Genomic DNA, 15,802 nt, shown 5'->3' on the forward strand with positions numbered 1-15,802 from the left:
CTATGGCGGTATTCTACTTGAAAGCATGACATTTCGAAAAATACGTTATTAGTACAGCAATGAAGAGATTATCATCGTATCCGCTGATAAATGTTACGTACATTCGATAGTACCGCGTCGCGCGATCCCATACGCGATGCCGTAAGGAGAAGAGAAGGCGGTGGGGTACGAAGCGGAGGACACGATCGCGTAATCTACGTATGCAGAAATAAAGAGAGACAAGAGAGAAAAGAAGAGAGACAGAGAGTAACATAAAAAGAAGGAGAGTAAACGCATATTTGCGTGTACGTATGTATGAGGGGAAGGGAGGAGGGGGATGAAGAGGAAGGAGGGCGGCATCCTTTGATCTTGCACGCACACGCGAGCCGCGCGGGGCAAAAAGGACGACACGCACGTATCTTCCGCAAAAAGACCCGTACATATTCATGATCGGCACACGCATGCACGCACGCACGCACGCATACAGGCAGCTTTTGTTTAACGCCGTGCGCACGCATATTGTTTGTGCGTATGCACGCTATAAATTTGTATACCCAGAAGCTAAAGAAGTGCACGCGATGCAAAATGCGCGGGAGTTTCCGCACTTAAGCGCTCAAGAGTGCATCTCTCCCTTCTCCCTGTCACCTTATATTGTCCTATCTATATTTACTTCCGCTCCCACATTCTCTTTTTTGTACCTGCACGTCGCAGGTAGTCATCGGAGATGAAAAATAAGGGATACCGACAATGAAAGGAAACACGACGTTATCGAACATTAAATTTGTATATTATATGTATGTAACAGAGAGACAGTGATGTTCCCCACCTTTTTTTTTTAATGAAAATTTAGGGAATATATGAAGATATTGAAGGTATTATAAATCCTTAAATAACATGAAAAAAATATTATATCTTAAAATATAAAGATAATATATCTGTACAAAGAAATATTTTACTATACATATATATAGTAAAATAATATTTCTTTTTTTCCTGATGACACAAGCCTTGTAAAAAAGATATGCAAAGAATCGTCGTTTTTTTTTTTTATCTAAAGTAAATTACCGCGGCTGGTTATATTATTGTTGTACTGTTATATCAATTTTTATCGATTTTATTCGACTAAAAAATTCTAAATATCGTATAAAGGATGAGAAATGATGGATCGATCAAACTTTATTTTAAAAGAGGCGACGACGAGATATGTTGGCGAAACGGTGGCAAGCGATTGCCGACACGCCCGGGGCGCCTGGCGCCCGCGATTTACCTACGAGAAACATTTCCGCCCGAACGAAAAGTGCCCATGCCGCTGGGGCCCTACACGATCGATTCCACGTGAATTACATCGGGGAATGCACGGCCGAATTCGTCGAACGAGCGTGTTCCGCGAGTTGGCGCTTGCTTCAAATTATCCGATGTTAAGAGATCAAAATGATTTATTTACACGCGTTTTATTGACGTTTTATCTATTAATATTGAAAGTTTCAAGTTTGTAGATATATGTAAAAATTATAAAAAAATTATAAAATTTATTTATATATAATATACAATATTATAAAATAATTGACACAATATGAATTGCAAATGATTAAAAAAAATCAAACTAGATTTAATTAGATTTAATATATTATAAAAAAAAAAAAAAAAAAACAGCAGACATGATGTCAACAAGACGAATTACGAAATGTTTTTGCCAGTTCGTCCAATTTGCACACATTTGAAAATTGAATAAGCGAGCAAAGTCCTGGAAGCCGAGAATCGAAGACTTAGATTATCCATCCTGCAGTCGGAATATCCGGAATCGTTAGTGGGATCCTGGAAATCCTGAAAGGGACGATTCCAGGACGCCGGGCGGTCTTGCCGAGCATGTGGAATTATGTAAGATCGCGGGTCGTCTGGAATTCGCAAGGGCGGCGCTTTTTGAATCGCGGATCCTTTCTCGGAAGGAGAAGGATCGTTGTCATGCTCCTATCGACCATCGTGCAATCGCGATTATTCGATCGCGTGCTCTTTGCTTCGCGATAATAATTCAATGTTTCAAATAACCAAATATGGAAGAAAAATGCAACATTTATAATATTATTTAATTACTTCAGTATTTCTCAAATGAAAGTCCTCAACTTCCTTCGAAGTTAGTTCTCAAGAAATGATACCTATAAGATATCGGTTATATTATTATATTTTTATTAGAATTAATTATCTACGTTTTAATATACAATTTAGATATTTTTACATTATTTTTCTCATCACAAATCAATGACATCTCGCGCACCGAGATACCAGATGAAATTTAAGAGCAATTTTCTGATCCTCATCGATTTGCAATTTGCGCGAAATCGTGAGATGTAACCGGAAGCAGTCAAGAGCATCATCGCGAAACAAACCGCGATAGAAGCGAGATGCAGAAAGACGGCGCGAGAGATGGAGGAAGGAAAGCCAATGTAAAAGAAGAAACGCGGAGAGGCAGAGGAACGTCGTGCACCCGAGAGAGAGAGAGGTTCAGGACTGGTTGGGAACTGGTGGCGCACGCCGTACCTTTGGGAGGTCCCTTATCTTATTCGCTTACCCAGGAACCGGCAAGACCTTTCATTCTCGCGAAAGCTCCACGGCTTCCTATTATCGGTCGATAAGAACTACGTTCTTGCGAAAGGTTAATCCTAGAATGCACGAAAAGCGCATACCTCGTGTCAGCATTATAACGTTTTAAAATTGTTAAACGTCGGTTGTAAGGAAAATCAGACAAGACGCTGCGGAGCTTTTTTCTCGCGCCAAAAAGTTGAAAACTCTAGGTTCTTTTTCATCAAAACGCGACAGCATGGATGGTTCCGCAAAATAATCAAACGGTTCATTAGCGGCGAAATCAATTTTGCGGCTTTATTATCGCTCGCGGTTAACGCACTGCATATTTTATGGCCCGTCGAGTATCTTCGCGATGCACGCGCGCGGGCTCTTCGATAATCCGTTGCTCCGGAATTCGGGAGCGAAGTGCACAGCCGTCGAAGGACTCCCATGGAGGAATAAAAGGGCGCGGGAAGGGGGTAGAAAAAAGGAGATTCTCATTGTGAGAAGGGTATACGTGTACACAGGAGACGTGAGATCCGTTGGACCCGCATGCGGACCTTATTGTATTCCGAAAGGGCATGTACGGTAGGTGCCTTAATGTCGGCACGGATGAAAGCGTGGGTCCTCCTTTGTCTTTCGCTCGCGAAGCTGCCGCAGCAAGTAGCGTACTCTGCGGGTAGCCCTGCACCATTCCGGAGCTACCGTTCCAGGTTTCTCTATCTCTCCTTTCTTTCGCACATCTCGCTAATCGCGGAGAGACTCATATAAAAGAACGAGCGATAAAGAGTTTAGATTCGATTTCCGAAAATTTATCACGCGTGCGAAGCGTCAATTAATTTACTCCAGCTGAGACATCAAGAATAATGAAAGTTGGAGAAAATGTCCAAAGATGAAATTTGACAGAAAAGTAACTTTATTTCATTATATTGTAAATAATATATGTAATCGTCAATCGATTATCATTAATTATAGGAATATCTATATTAAGTCTTTATATGAGCAAAACTTATATTAAACCGATACGATATCGTAATGGCTCTGATCTCCTTAAAAAATTATTCAGAGACACTCTCCCCCTCGCGAATTGTGCAAGAGTGAAATGGCACGAGCTCCTTCTGGGAAGAGTCCACGGCGATGGTACCACGGTTGGTACCTTCGGCATGAAAGGCGGATTCCCCGCGCATTATTAATGTCAGAACGTCACAGAGCACGTAGCTGCATATTCAGTCGGAGTTGCATGCTGAGGCGCAAAGACGATTCGCGGCGACGACGACGACGAGGACGACGACGACAGGCTGCCACAGGGACACAATATATAATTCCGCGTTCGCCGATAATTATTATGACTTCCCAAGTTTCCTGCCGCACAATGGGTCTCGTCGCTGCCAGTTATTCCGAACTTATCCTTCCCGCGGTCCTCTCTTTCTCTCTCCCCCTGAAATCCCTCCCTCCTCGTGGCCTGTCTCCGCGCGTTGTCGTCGTCTACTAGTAATAAAGTGACATTAGCCGGCATGCGATTCCGCGATAAACTTTCGAAATTTATTCGTCCAACCCTCTCGATGTCTCTCCCTTCCCATCTTCCACCGAAAGCGGCGCATCACGCTCCTCCGTTCTACGAACGATTTAAGTTTTTCGAATTCTCCGGTAAATGTTGCGTCAAGCTAATCGAACGCTAGGCTGGCACGTGCGGAACACGCGGTTCGTGAATCGCATGCGGCTCGCTGAATCAAATGACTATAGAAGGACTTGAGAATGATTTATCAAATTTCGCGATTTTTTTTTTTTTTTTCATCAACGCCTTACACCTTACAGTGAAAACAAAGTTGATAGATATGACTCTTTCCCAAGCTTAGAAATAGAATATTTCGCATATATTACATTTATTCGACTTTGTCTATATATCTCTCTAAACAGATTAATTAATTGATTTTAAAAGAAAACTAATATAAATGTCGAAGCGTATCTCCAACATCGACAGCGACGATATCGATTAAGCCGCCAGAAAATTCTCTATTCCCTTTCGAGGACCTAATTTATGCGGCTCTCCAACGAGGTAAGTTTACAGTTTGGCGGCTAGCAGTACCACTCGACCTCCGGCAGAGCGTGGCAGCGTCAGGTTTAAAGCATAAAGCAAATTATAACTGGGAAAAGCAGGATGTCGTGCAAAGCGGCACACCTACGCACGCATCCCTGCCATACACACACGAAAATCGGTATCATGATTAATTTCCATCGAGTCGCTCTATTCTGATATGCTTAATTAGAAATGCGCATTGACAAACTAAGAGCGGGTCATCATAAATCAGCTACAGATAATTAGCTACGCGTGATATTTGTTTGCCAAAATGTAACGTAAAGTGCAATTTTCAATCAAACATTCTTTTATAAATATATATATATATATATATATATATATATATATATATATATATATAAATTCTAATCATACACGCAATATCATGCAAATTCTAGATTCTATTTATATGTCAAATTAAAATTAGAAGCGATCATATCTCGTACTTTTCACACATTCATCCTCATATTTATTTATATAACATTCACTCGTATTTATAAACTCATTTATTAACTTGCTCTTGTCACGGCAATTTGTCAAATTGAATATCGATTTAAATTCTATATTATTGTTGAATCAAATAGCATAATATATACATACATGTGCTCGATAAATAAAAAATGATACTGATGCGATTAGCGAAAGGATTATTATTGAATATCAGAATTTAACGATCCATTGCAAAAGCATTGTCATCGAAAAGTAGAAAAAAAATTTTCACATGTTCGATAATTTTCGGCTCGTAATTGAATTTGTTGGTTTGTAATGTCATGATAACGAGGATAAAGCCCGGGGAGGACCTGTCTGTAATTTTGGGAGGCGACGACGCTTCGTGCTGTCTTTTGCAATAAACGTCTCGAAGACGTTCTGTCCGTCCATCCTTCCCGTATCGTTTTTCGCGCAGACAGCAAATCCGAAGTTACTCACGCAAATTTGACGTTAACATCGCGGAACATTTAATTCACCGCTCGTGCAGCTTGAACTGGCACGCGATCGTTCGCCTCATCGAATACTTTGCGACGTTCCAGTTTCATTGTCGCGATGTGCGCGTTTCAATCAATGTTTTTTGTAACAAATGTAGCTCTCGAATATCGATTGTTGGAGTACGATAAATTTCACCAACATATTGTAAAATCCAGTTATATAAAACCAAATGATATTTTGTTGGAATCGAATTACATAGTATCGAAAAAATATCTCCACAATGATATTTCAAATTATTCGTATGAAGAAAGTAATTCTCTCAGTGAATAGTAAATAATGTCATTTTCATGTTCCGACGTAATTGCTCTTCGATCAATTGCGACATTCGCCACGATTTCCTAGCGGAATATTAAGATGGGATCGTACGATAAACTACCCCACTGAGCGATTCTACTGGCTAATTCAGCTGCTCGTCCGGCGAGAGCGCAAAAAGGCTATAGTCGCGGAAACGCGTCTCCGTCGAAACTTTCCGGCAAAGTAAACAATGATCATCGATCGTATTGATGTTTAATAGATTTTACATTACGAACGATAGTACGACTTTCAGACAAATTGATTTTAAGACCAATGAAATTATACTCCGGCAAAGTAACGATTAATTTCGATAAACTTTCACATTTGTTGTTATAAAGAATGTCAATCTAAATTAAATACGTACGAAAATTCAGGCAAAATTTCGATTCGCTAAATCAGAAAATTTTTCACTAAAATGTAAGATATAAAATGTTTTCAAATACGTTCGTGATATATAATGCATTACAGCTTGCTATATTTTACAGTGATTTGTAGGGCGCATTTTTGGCAATATTTGCCACGAATATCAATAGATATCAATATTTTGTCATTAGAGGTAAGGTAATGGCAATCGAACATGACGTTGAACGAAATTATTTTGTCATCACATTATTATAACGAAAGACAATTATGTTTGTCCCTTTGTTTTTCGTAGACTGGTACGAGCGAGAACGGAACGAGACATCGCGCATTGTGAAGGTAAATCTAATTGTTTAGAAATTGCACGAGAATTGCGAACAATTAGCTGCATGCACACGCGTGCAAAGTCGAAATTACCAGCGCGACTCCAGATCGTAACGATTATTACGACGGTGTTGTGTGCGCATGAATGGTTGAATAATTTAAATTAATATCGTAATAGCCAAGAAACCGCTAACGATCCGAATAGCTTTCTCTCTCAGCGAGGAAATAAGAAAATCCACGCCTTCTTTCCGCATACAGCTATATGCTCTAAACCATCAATCGGTGCAAAGCGGCGCTTATGCGTGAAAATCGCGCAATATTTCCGATCCGTGCATTAATACAACATGAACGCTGAATTAATTTTTATATTATTTCATTGAGAAAAAATCAAATAAATTAATATCTGCGCTATATGATATTTAAGTTCGCTCGCATTAATATATTAAATGTAAAATGCCGATAAATTTGCCGTTTCAAATAAGAATGTGCTTTCGATATGCCAGCATGCCAGCATGCAAACGTCTCTTGTAGAAAACTTATACAAGTTTTCAAATAAGTTTTTTATACATATATATATATATATGTGTGCTCTTATAAAAAATACAATATAGTATATAAATAGGGAATAACATTGATGTAAAATAAAAATTGCGAAACTAATCGGCTGACGAGTGCGACAAATGCCTGACATCGCGGTGACACGCCTTGAGAAATTATCCGAAAGACTTTTAAAGTTTTGACGAGGTAAAGCAAAACGTTCGCGAACTTCAGGGAACTTTAATAAGAACGATATTCGGTCGCAAGACAAAGAGAAGATAAGCGAAATAAATAGATGGTGATTCGACCCCTTTTTAATTTCCAAAATTCACACGACAGTCAAAAATCTGACGAGAATTATCGCTGTATATATGTGGGTGTATAAAGAGACAGAAGTCTCGCTAAGACGGTTGACGTTAATGACCGTCTGTCACGAGACGCGGCGCAACGACGAAACGAGATTTTTGCGAAGCTCCGTGATAAATCTTAGAGGCAGACATAATCGTGGCGCAGAAAGCGCTGCACGAACACGATTGGTAGAAAATTAATGAATATCATAAAGATCGCGCAAGGCACCCTTCGATCAATTCGCATTTGGAGATTTTAAATTTATAATTTAACGTGCGAATAAGTTGCAAAAACCGTGGATTACCTTATCGTTTAATTATAAAACATAATAATCTCGTTAATGAACAGAACAAATTACATAAAAATTTCGATAACGAATAATAATTCAAAAATTTGAATGCTCTTGTTTTCAATTCTTGTTATATATCTAATATGTGATAATACATTGGTCATAAACTCACCCCTGTATTGCTCTTGCCATGCCAAAGCTCCACAGAGAAGAGCCAGAGTCTTACCACTACCGGTAGGACTTTCCAAGAGACAATGCTGTTCTTTGGTACATCCTTGGATAAGCTGCACACAGAATTTTCAGTATAATTAATAAAGTTATAATAACATTACAACAATAATCACAAAATTATAATACTCACACTATTCATCACTGCTTTCTGGCACGGGTATGGCTCGACAGGCAATGTGACTTTCGTTCCTGCAATCATTATACTATGTTGTATCGTAACTTTACATGGCGAAGATTCTTCCTTGTTCAAGCTCATTAAGTCATCATCACTTAAACTTGTCAAATCAGAACTCAGCTTTTGTCTTTTGCTTGATACTTCTCTTTCCTTTTCAAGTCTTGAATCATGCAATATATTAACGGAAGAATTGCCATTTAGATATCTTGGCGCATTAGCAAAGCTTGTTTTCTTCCAATTAAACATTGATTGGGTATTCTTAGAAGTTTTAGGAATATCAATTACAATATCTTCATCGTTACTTAAATATTCGTCTGATATATCATGTATACGTTTCGAACTGCATGCAGAATTTAAATTATCTGTCGCATTATTTGAAATAAAAGCCATTCCATGACTTGTGTTTGTAAAGTTTCCTTGTTCTATATTTGATTGTGGATTTGATAATGAGTCAGAGCTCTCATCGTCTGATATTTCCACTGGAACATTATTTATAACATGAGCTTGATGATAGCGATTTCTTTTCAAAGACAACTTTGATTGTCTCTCCATACTGAAAAATAATTAAATAAACAAATAAGAGCTAGAAAGCTTATTAAATATGACATTTAGCAATGCAAAAAGGTTTTTAAAATAAAGGTACAATCAAAAGAAAAATGCCGACATACAGTCTTCTAGATTGAAAAGTTAACCTATAAAATGCTCGCATCGTCCGTCACGATATTTACCTTAAAATCTCAAGCTTCTTGTCAATAGCATTTATAATTTTAATCAATGCGTATATAAACGATCCTATCACAATAAAAATGACGCTAATCAGAAACATTAGACACCTGTGGAACACAACGCATGCGACCTCACTATACACATGCGATATATGTAAACACTTTCCCGTCGTTCTCACGATAACATACTTTAACTCAATAATATCTTTTCTATTATTCGCTATGCAGAGAGAATACGCGATCCTTGCGTGTAAACGTTAGTTCTTCGCGAAAACTACGCACTACGAACTATCGAACAAAATATTCCGGCGCGAACAACATGTGACGTCATATCGTACGAACGTAAAAAATATAGCGCGGGCATTTAATCTCCTGTGTATTTTACATAATACATTTATATATAAATATTTACTTATATAAGAGAGTGTTTAGATAATTTAATATCTTAGAGAATAATTTATTATATGTATAACATATATATATATATATATATATCTTACTTATTTGTAAAGTTTCTTATCGTCGATATTCGATTCTTTTGAAATCAGGTGACGATAGGGGGATATGGGGGATAAGGGAATCCGGATCTTTTGTTACAAACACAGACGCAACCGACCAATCATAACTTACGGTAAACGATAAAGATACGCAGTGAAGTGAGACGGCGTCGCGGATCAAGAAAGAATGTTTATTTACCTTATTTATTTACTCTCCGAACCTTAATCATATTTGTATAAGAATTTCAAGTGTGGTGTGTCTCCCGAGTATTGTATTTTCTAAGAGTGATGGATGTACAATCGGGAGCTGTGAAAAAGTTAAAATGCAGAGTATCAGTTTTCTTTTAAAATAGATTGGTATACGAAGTTTCCCACATTACAGAAACGCGAATGACGTAATCGCATGACGTTGTCGATTTACGCTAAAAGTGAGACGGATCGCGGATCGTAATACTGGTTTTCGCGCTTTTTAACGTTTATTGTTTATTTTGTTTATATTTTTCAAATGTCGCGTATTTCTCGAATATTATGTTTCTTTGGCCGCTGGGAGCAGTGGATGTGTGCAAGTCTTGGAAGCTGCGCGAAAGATGGAATATAAAGCAGCAGGAAGCAGCAAAGTGAGTTGTCTCGCTAATAATTGTAAAAAGGCAGCGACAGTATGCGAAAAATATTGTGCGCATACATTAAATACGAATTAATTAATACTAATACGTACTAATAAGTCGCGCGAGAGCTGTAAAAAACTAAGAATAGCAGTTTCTTTTAAAATCGCGATGTTATACGAAATCCTATTTATTATAGGCTGTATTCCAAAATTTACTGAGAGAGAAAAAGAGAGAGAGAGAGAGAGAGAATACTGAAAATCTATAATATATGAACTATACTTCCAGTACTGGCAGTGAATTTTAGAACACAGCCATAGAAATACATACGCGAATGACGTAATCACATGACGTTGTCGATCTACATTGAAGACGCACATAAAAGTGAGACGGATCGCGGATTGAAATGTTGGATTTTATTCTATTTAAAGTTTATCCCGTTTGCTTTTTTCAAGTGTCGTACGTTTCTCGAGTGTTGTGTTTTTCCGGCCGTTGCGAGCAATGGATGTGTGCAGTCGTTGAAGCTGTGGAAAAGATGGAATGTAGCAGCAAGCAGAAAGGTGAGTACTCTCGCTAATAATTGTAAAAAGGCAGTGATGCAGTATGCGAGAAATATTATACGCATACGATGAATACGATGAATACGAATTAACTAATACTACTTCGCTATACGCATCGCAATAACATATGTTTACATTATATAATCGCAAAAAGAAAATAATCTGATTTCACGTCATCCATTTTTCGATTGATACGAGAAATTATTTTCTACTTAATCGTTCATTTCTAATATAAATTCAAATTTTACCTTTTATTATTATTTTATAATTTTATCTAGGGAATCTAGGGATACTAGGTATACATATATGGAAATATAAAGAAAAAAAATATTCTTTTTGTCAATATAGTTCAACAGAAAATAACTTTTTTTAAACAAAAGAAAAATAGTATGTGTTTTCTATAATCTTTTTAACGCTGAATATACGATTACAGCTTTCAACTTTCTTTATTAAAATTTTTAAAAATTTGCGAATAAAGTTGCACATAGATCTATTTTAATCCTTCTTAAAGGGGGTATTTTTTCATTTTATAGTTATGGTATGTGACGTATTAAAGTATTTAATATTAAAAGCTACAAAAAAAAAAGATTATTTTCTTTCTTCTGTGTAGTTTTTTGTTGAATTGTGTAATTATTCACACATACATATACTTGAAAGATTTATACCTATGCATTTAAAGGGAATTTATTACCGAGCGCTCGAAAGAATTCTCTCTCTCAGCGGGAACCATTTCAGAAGTATCAAACTTCTGATTTACATGTTTCTCGAGTTTCGAGAGCGGTGCGTATCAAAAGCGACGCCGAAATCAAAACTCACGGCAGGCGTGCGTGCGCGCGGAATAAAGAAGGCGGCTGGCTCTGTCCTCGCAGGGCAGCATCCTCACTCTTCACCTTGTGCGAGGGACGTGAATTCTTATCAAATTATAATCCGAAATTCCCACGCACGCGCGCTCACGCGCACGCAGTTTGTGCGCGAACGCGTGCGTATCAGTAGCGTAAACGGGATATCAGGGGCCCCGTCACGTACGCCGGTTGAACATGAAATTGCTCATTCGTGGCTCACTTTCAACTCACGTGCACGTACCAAACAATTCCACCGACTTCTTGCACTTTCACACGGTTATGATGGATATCTTAACGATCGCGCAACGCCGTACGATAAAGGATATTCCCTGAGAATAGAGAGACGCAGCATCCGCGCGACGAGTTTCTTCCACTGTTAATAATGACTATGCGAGATACTTCGAGATACTTTTCTCACGATTATGCTGATCTGTGAATGAAAAAAAAAAAAAAAATCAAAAAAAATCGGTATATTGTTATACAGTGGAAGTTATTAAGAATGCGAAATGTCGCGTTTCGCATTGTTTTGTTACATTTCACGAATCTTTAATCGAGGAAGATACGCGCTGCTCGAAAGTTTACACGCTAGACCGTAAATTATGCATACTCAGTGTGATATCCATAAAACACGCCGAAGGGTACGGCGAGTTATTATGGCGAAACGCGGCAAATTGCGTGTAACACCCTTCGTCTCAATCAGACGACGCGGAATTAAATTCGGACGCTAAAAGCAAGATCAGTTGATCCTCTTTTGAATCCAGCTCTCTTTCTCGCAACTGTATCACTGCTTTTTCGTAATGATGATGATCTTGAAAACAATAGTGTAAATTATCAATATTATAATTTTTATTTATTGCAAACTCTCTTTAATTTTCCTATGATTTATTTATGCTTGGAAAATTTATGAAGGGTAAGATATAGATATCCAAAGAACAAGCGCATTTACACAATGCACGTAATTCCATTTAATGCAACATTCCAATAAAACCACGCAAAGAAATAGATTCACCGTCGTTGTCGCGGACAAACATAAATACTTTCCGCAGAGACGTTGCCAAAATATTTTCACCCGGCTGAAGGCGGGACCCCATTCCCTTCGAAAATAGGGGCGTTAGGAGAAACTATGGCGAGCAGAGTATACAGCCCGAGTTTCTTCTGCGTAGATCGCGGGAGATCCCATATCTCTCGACTTCATATTTTGTGGTCATCCCGTGCGAATTCACGACAGTGTGCCACGTCCGTTTCTGACCACGAAACGCGACACGGAGAGAAAAAGAGAGGGACGGAGAAAGAGAAAGAGAAGCAAAGAAAGGGAAAAATATGAAATATAAATAAAACATATTCTTACCGGCGGCAAGTACAATAAAAATGCGGGGAGATCAGGAGGGATGCTCGAGGAATACGAAATGGGGTCTCTTCCTACTCGGAATCGCCCGTGCCGAAGTCGCCACTCGCTCGCTCCTTTTTCGACTCGAAATCGTCGTCCCTTCTTCGTTCTTTCCTCTCCATCTCCTCTACTGTCATCCTCGCTACCGTGCTTATATTCGTAACAGCACGACCGTGAATCCGCGGAGCAGCAGTGATTGCCGGACAGAAATATGCCCTTATTTCGGGATGGGCCGCTTCTCTGTATTTACGATGGCACAATAGGTCCGTCTCTCATCCGCGGCCCTCGTGCCGACGTTTCATCCCCCGTGGCCATCACCGTGGCTCCCTTTGGTGCTCTTCTTTCGGGGACACTTTTCGTAATGCGCATAATTTGTCTACGCTATAGCGCCGGCTCAAATTCGTGGAAGAAATCCGTCACGGTTGGCACGAACGCAAAATCGCCGTGATATGTAATAATCTAATCAGAGATTTTGTCATCCAAACTTTAATTTTTACACTGTAATTTTTAAACTGTCAGTTTTTATCTGTGAAAAAAACATCTGTTCGTCAAAAATTTTTGTTTTTTTTTAATATTTTCATAGATATTTATTATAATTACTGAAAATATTTTAGCAACTAATATATATATTTAATATTAATTGTGATTAATTATTTAAAATAGAATTTATAAATCTTTCTCTTTCTATTATTTATTTTATTTTTTTTTTGTAATTTTGACAAAGAAATTATTATATTAATAACAAATAAGATCTGAAAATTCTGCGTATTTTACAAATTTACTTTCTTGTAAGGTATAAATTATCAACTAATTTCAAAATCTGTTTTTCTCTCTAAAATCAACTTTCTTAAATTCCTCGAATCTAGATGAGAATCACGAAAAGAATTTCGATTCGAGAAGCATGCTTTTCAAGTACGCGAGCGTTGATGATGCGTTTTCTGTCGCGATGACGTTGCACCTACTGACACGGATGCGCGTAATCGTGCGGGAGCATCTCGTGGGGTATGGCAAACAAGACAATAAACCGAATAAACGGCTGTCCGAACTTAATTAAGGAGTGGCGAGTGCATCCACGCGAAACGTGCCGTCATTTCTCCGCCGAGCTTTATCGGCGAAAGCTTCTATCCATCGGCGGTACGATAAGATAAGAAGAGCTGCCCGGTGGGAGTTAAGATAGTCATCTCTTGGACGTATACCAAACTTCTGCAATCCCACGTTTTCCGCGGGGTTGGGCGAATCGTACATAGCGATGGGGCGAAACCGATATCCTTCACCCAATTCCATACAACTCATATACTTTACGTTATTATTATATATAGGGATGATTCATCGCATTTCCATAATTCTGGCTCATATAGTCTCAGCTTTATAAAAATAACATCTCGAACTTATACATATCTTTCTACAATTTTTCTTTAATAACGCAGATTGACAAAAATTTAGTTATTTACACGATGATGGGCAGAAATTTATGACTATATTATAGTTTTTTTATAATTTATTACAATATAATAGAGCACAGGTGTTTTCATCTTGCGCGAGAGTATCGAGGCCATCGCTAGCCATATGCGACTCTGCCTCGTCCACTTCTAGAGTAGTAACTCTTCCACTTTCCCTGCTCCGCTCGTGCTCTATCCGTTTCTCTGTCCACCCTCTGTCTGGTCCCCCGTTGACCCTCCACCCCGAGAGAGCTCTCGTGCCGTCTCTCTTCTCCATTCTCTTGCCTCGTCTACCGTGCGCGTTCGAAACGGGTGAAAATAGACGCTAGAAGAGCGGCAGAGATGGAGGGTCAAATTGAGTGCGCCCGTGTCCAGGAACAAGATCGAAAGTAAAATAAAAGAATCATGCTGGCTAAGTCACGGCAACGACGAAACTGTCCGCTCGTGCGAGAGCGGCGAGAATATTTTGTCCCACGTGCCGCGGATGCGATTCTACAGAGTCGAATCATCCAAAGATGACTACAAGTCCCGATGATATTTTTTTTCCGCGATTTTATTACCCACACAATTTATCTTAGTTTGGAATTTTCAAACAAATAAGATTCATATTTTTTGCATAATTCTGGTCCACAATTATAAATATTATTTTATTTCAAGACCATCACAATGCATCTTTTAACATATAATTTAGAAATACAACACGCGTTCTTTAATTAAAGTTGTGAAAATTAATATGACATATCTTCTATTTAATTATATAAAGTAATATTTTCTTAATTCAAATTTATAAAATTAACATATTTACAAAATTATTTACGAGTAGAAATTCATTTTGAGAATAACACTGTGTGACTGAAATTATTTGAAGACATCTCGCATAAAAATTACATTTGATGATCCACGAAGGGACAATAACTTTTCGACCGGGGCAAGCAAGGGACATCGATCAGATGTGATCACGGTGGAATTAGCCGTCCCTTGCAGGATTCTAGAATTCCTTCGCCCTCTTCCGCTTCTGTGCTATCGTCGCCGAGCCAATCCCGCTTCTATTCCTTTGCCGTTCGAGACGATCAACAATCACCCTGTTACTGTCGGATATACAATAAACGATAGAGGGAGCAAAGAAAAATAATTACTTAACAGAATCAACAAATAGCATTACTTATGGGGATGTGGATTTATATGTCACACAAAAGACACAACTTACTTAATAAATTGAAATAATCGTTTTATTCCTATTTTTCTTTACTGTTACGCGAAATCACTCTCTCAATATCTCATTGACGTTGTTATCTACCGTTCTGTATATTTTTACAAACTACCTTCTGTTGTTTTTGTACATATCAGCTTCTTTTCTATCATCTATTTTTTTGAAAGATACAACACAATTAAATAATTTAATATATCTTAAAATTTAATTTTTAACATTTCTCAAAGTTTAATCAACATTATCTTCAAAGGAGGGCAACAAATTGCAAGTTGAAATATTTTGATATTTTATAGACAAAAATAGAATATTCGTTTTATTTTGGCGTTTGCGATTTTAACATAAATATTTCTCGACCGTTATTTTGAAAGGTAACAGATTATCAA

General features: G+C 38.1%; 1 protein-coding gene and 1 long non-coding RNA gene across 5 annotated transcripts in view; one reads left to right on the plus strand and one right to left on the minus strand.

Moving 5' to 3' along the window:
* LOC126854868 (Fanconi anemia group J protein-like) overlaps positions 1-9,187 on the minus strand; it is a 42,771-nt gene extending 33,584 nt beyond the window's left edge. The window contains exons 1-3 of one of the 3 annotated variants that reach the window (XM_050601989.1): positions 8,886-9,187; positions 8,113-8,710; positions 7,924-8,035 (exon numbers count right to left, since the gene is read on the minus strand). In XM_050601989.1, the coding sequence (XP_050457946.1) occupies positions 7,924-8,035; positions 8,113-8,710; positions 8,886-8,983 (808 nt within the window). In that variant the 5' untranslated portion in view covers positions 8,984-9,187. Of the gene's footprint in view, positions 1-7,923; positions 8,036-8,112; positions 8,711-8,885 lie in introns of those variants that run through there. The other 2 variants (XM_050602006.1, XM_050601996.1) reach the window with 2 other exon arrangements.
* A 417-nt stretch (positions 9,188-9,604) lies between these two features.
* The window catches only part of LOC126855121 (uncharacterized), a 206,281-nt gene continuing 200,083 nt past the window's right edge, over positions 9,605-15,802 (plus strand). For both annotated transcript variants that reach the window (XR_007688191.1, XR_007688192.1), the window contains exons 1-2: positions 9,605-9,996; positions 10,437-10,541. This is a non-coding gene — a long non-coding RNA (uncharacterized LOC126855121). The remainder of the gene's footprint in view (positions 9,997-10,436; positions 10,542-15,802) is intronic.

The sequence above is a fragment of the Cataglyphis hispanica genome, chromosome 1 (assembly GCF_021464435.1).
Source record: "Cataglyphis hispanica isolate Lineage 1 chromosome 1, ULB_Chis1_1.0, whole genome shotgun sequence".
Taxonomy (NCBI): Eukaryota; Metazoa; Arthropoda; class Insecta; order Hymenoptera; family Formicidae; genus Cataglyphis; species Cataglyphis hispanica.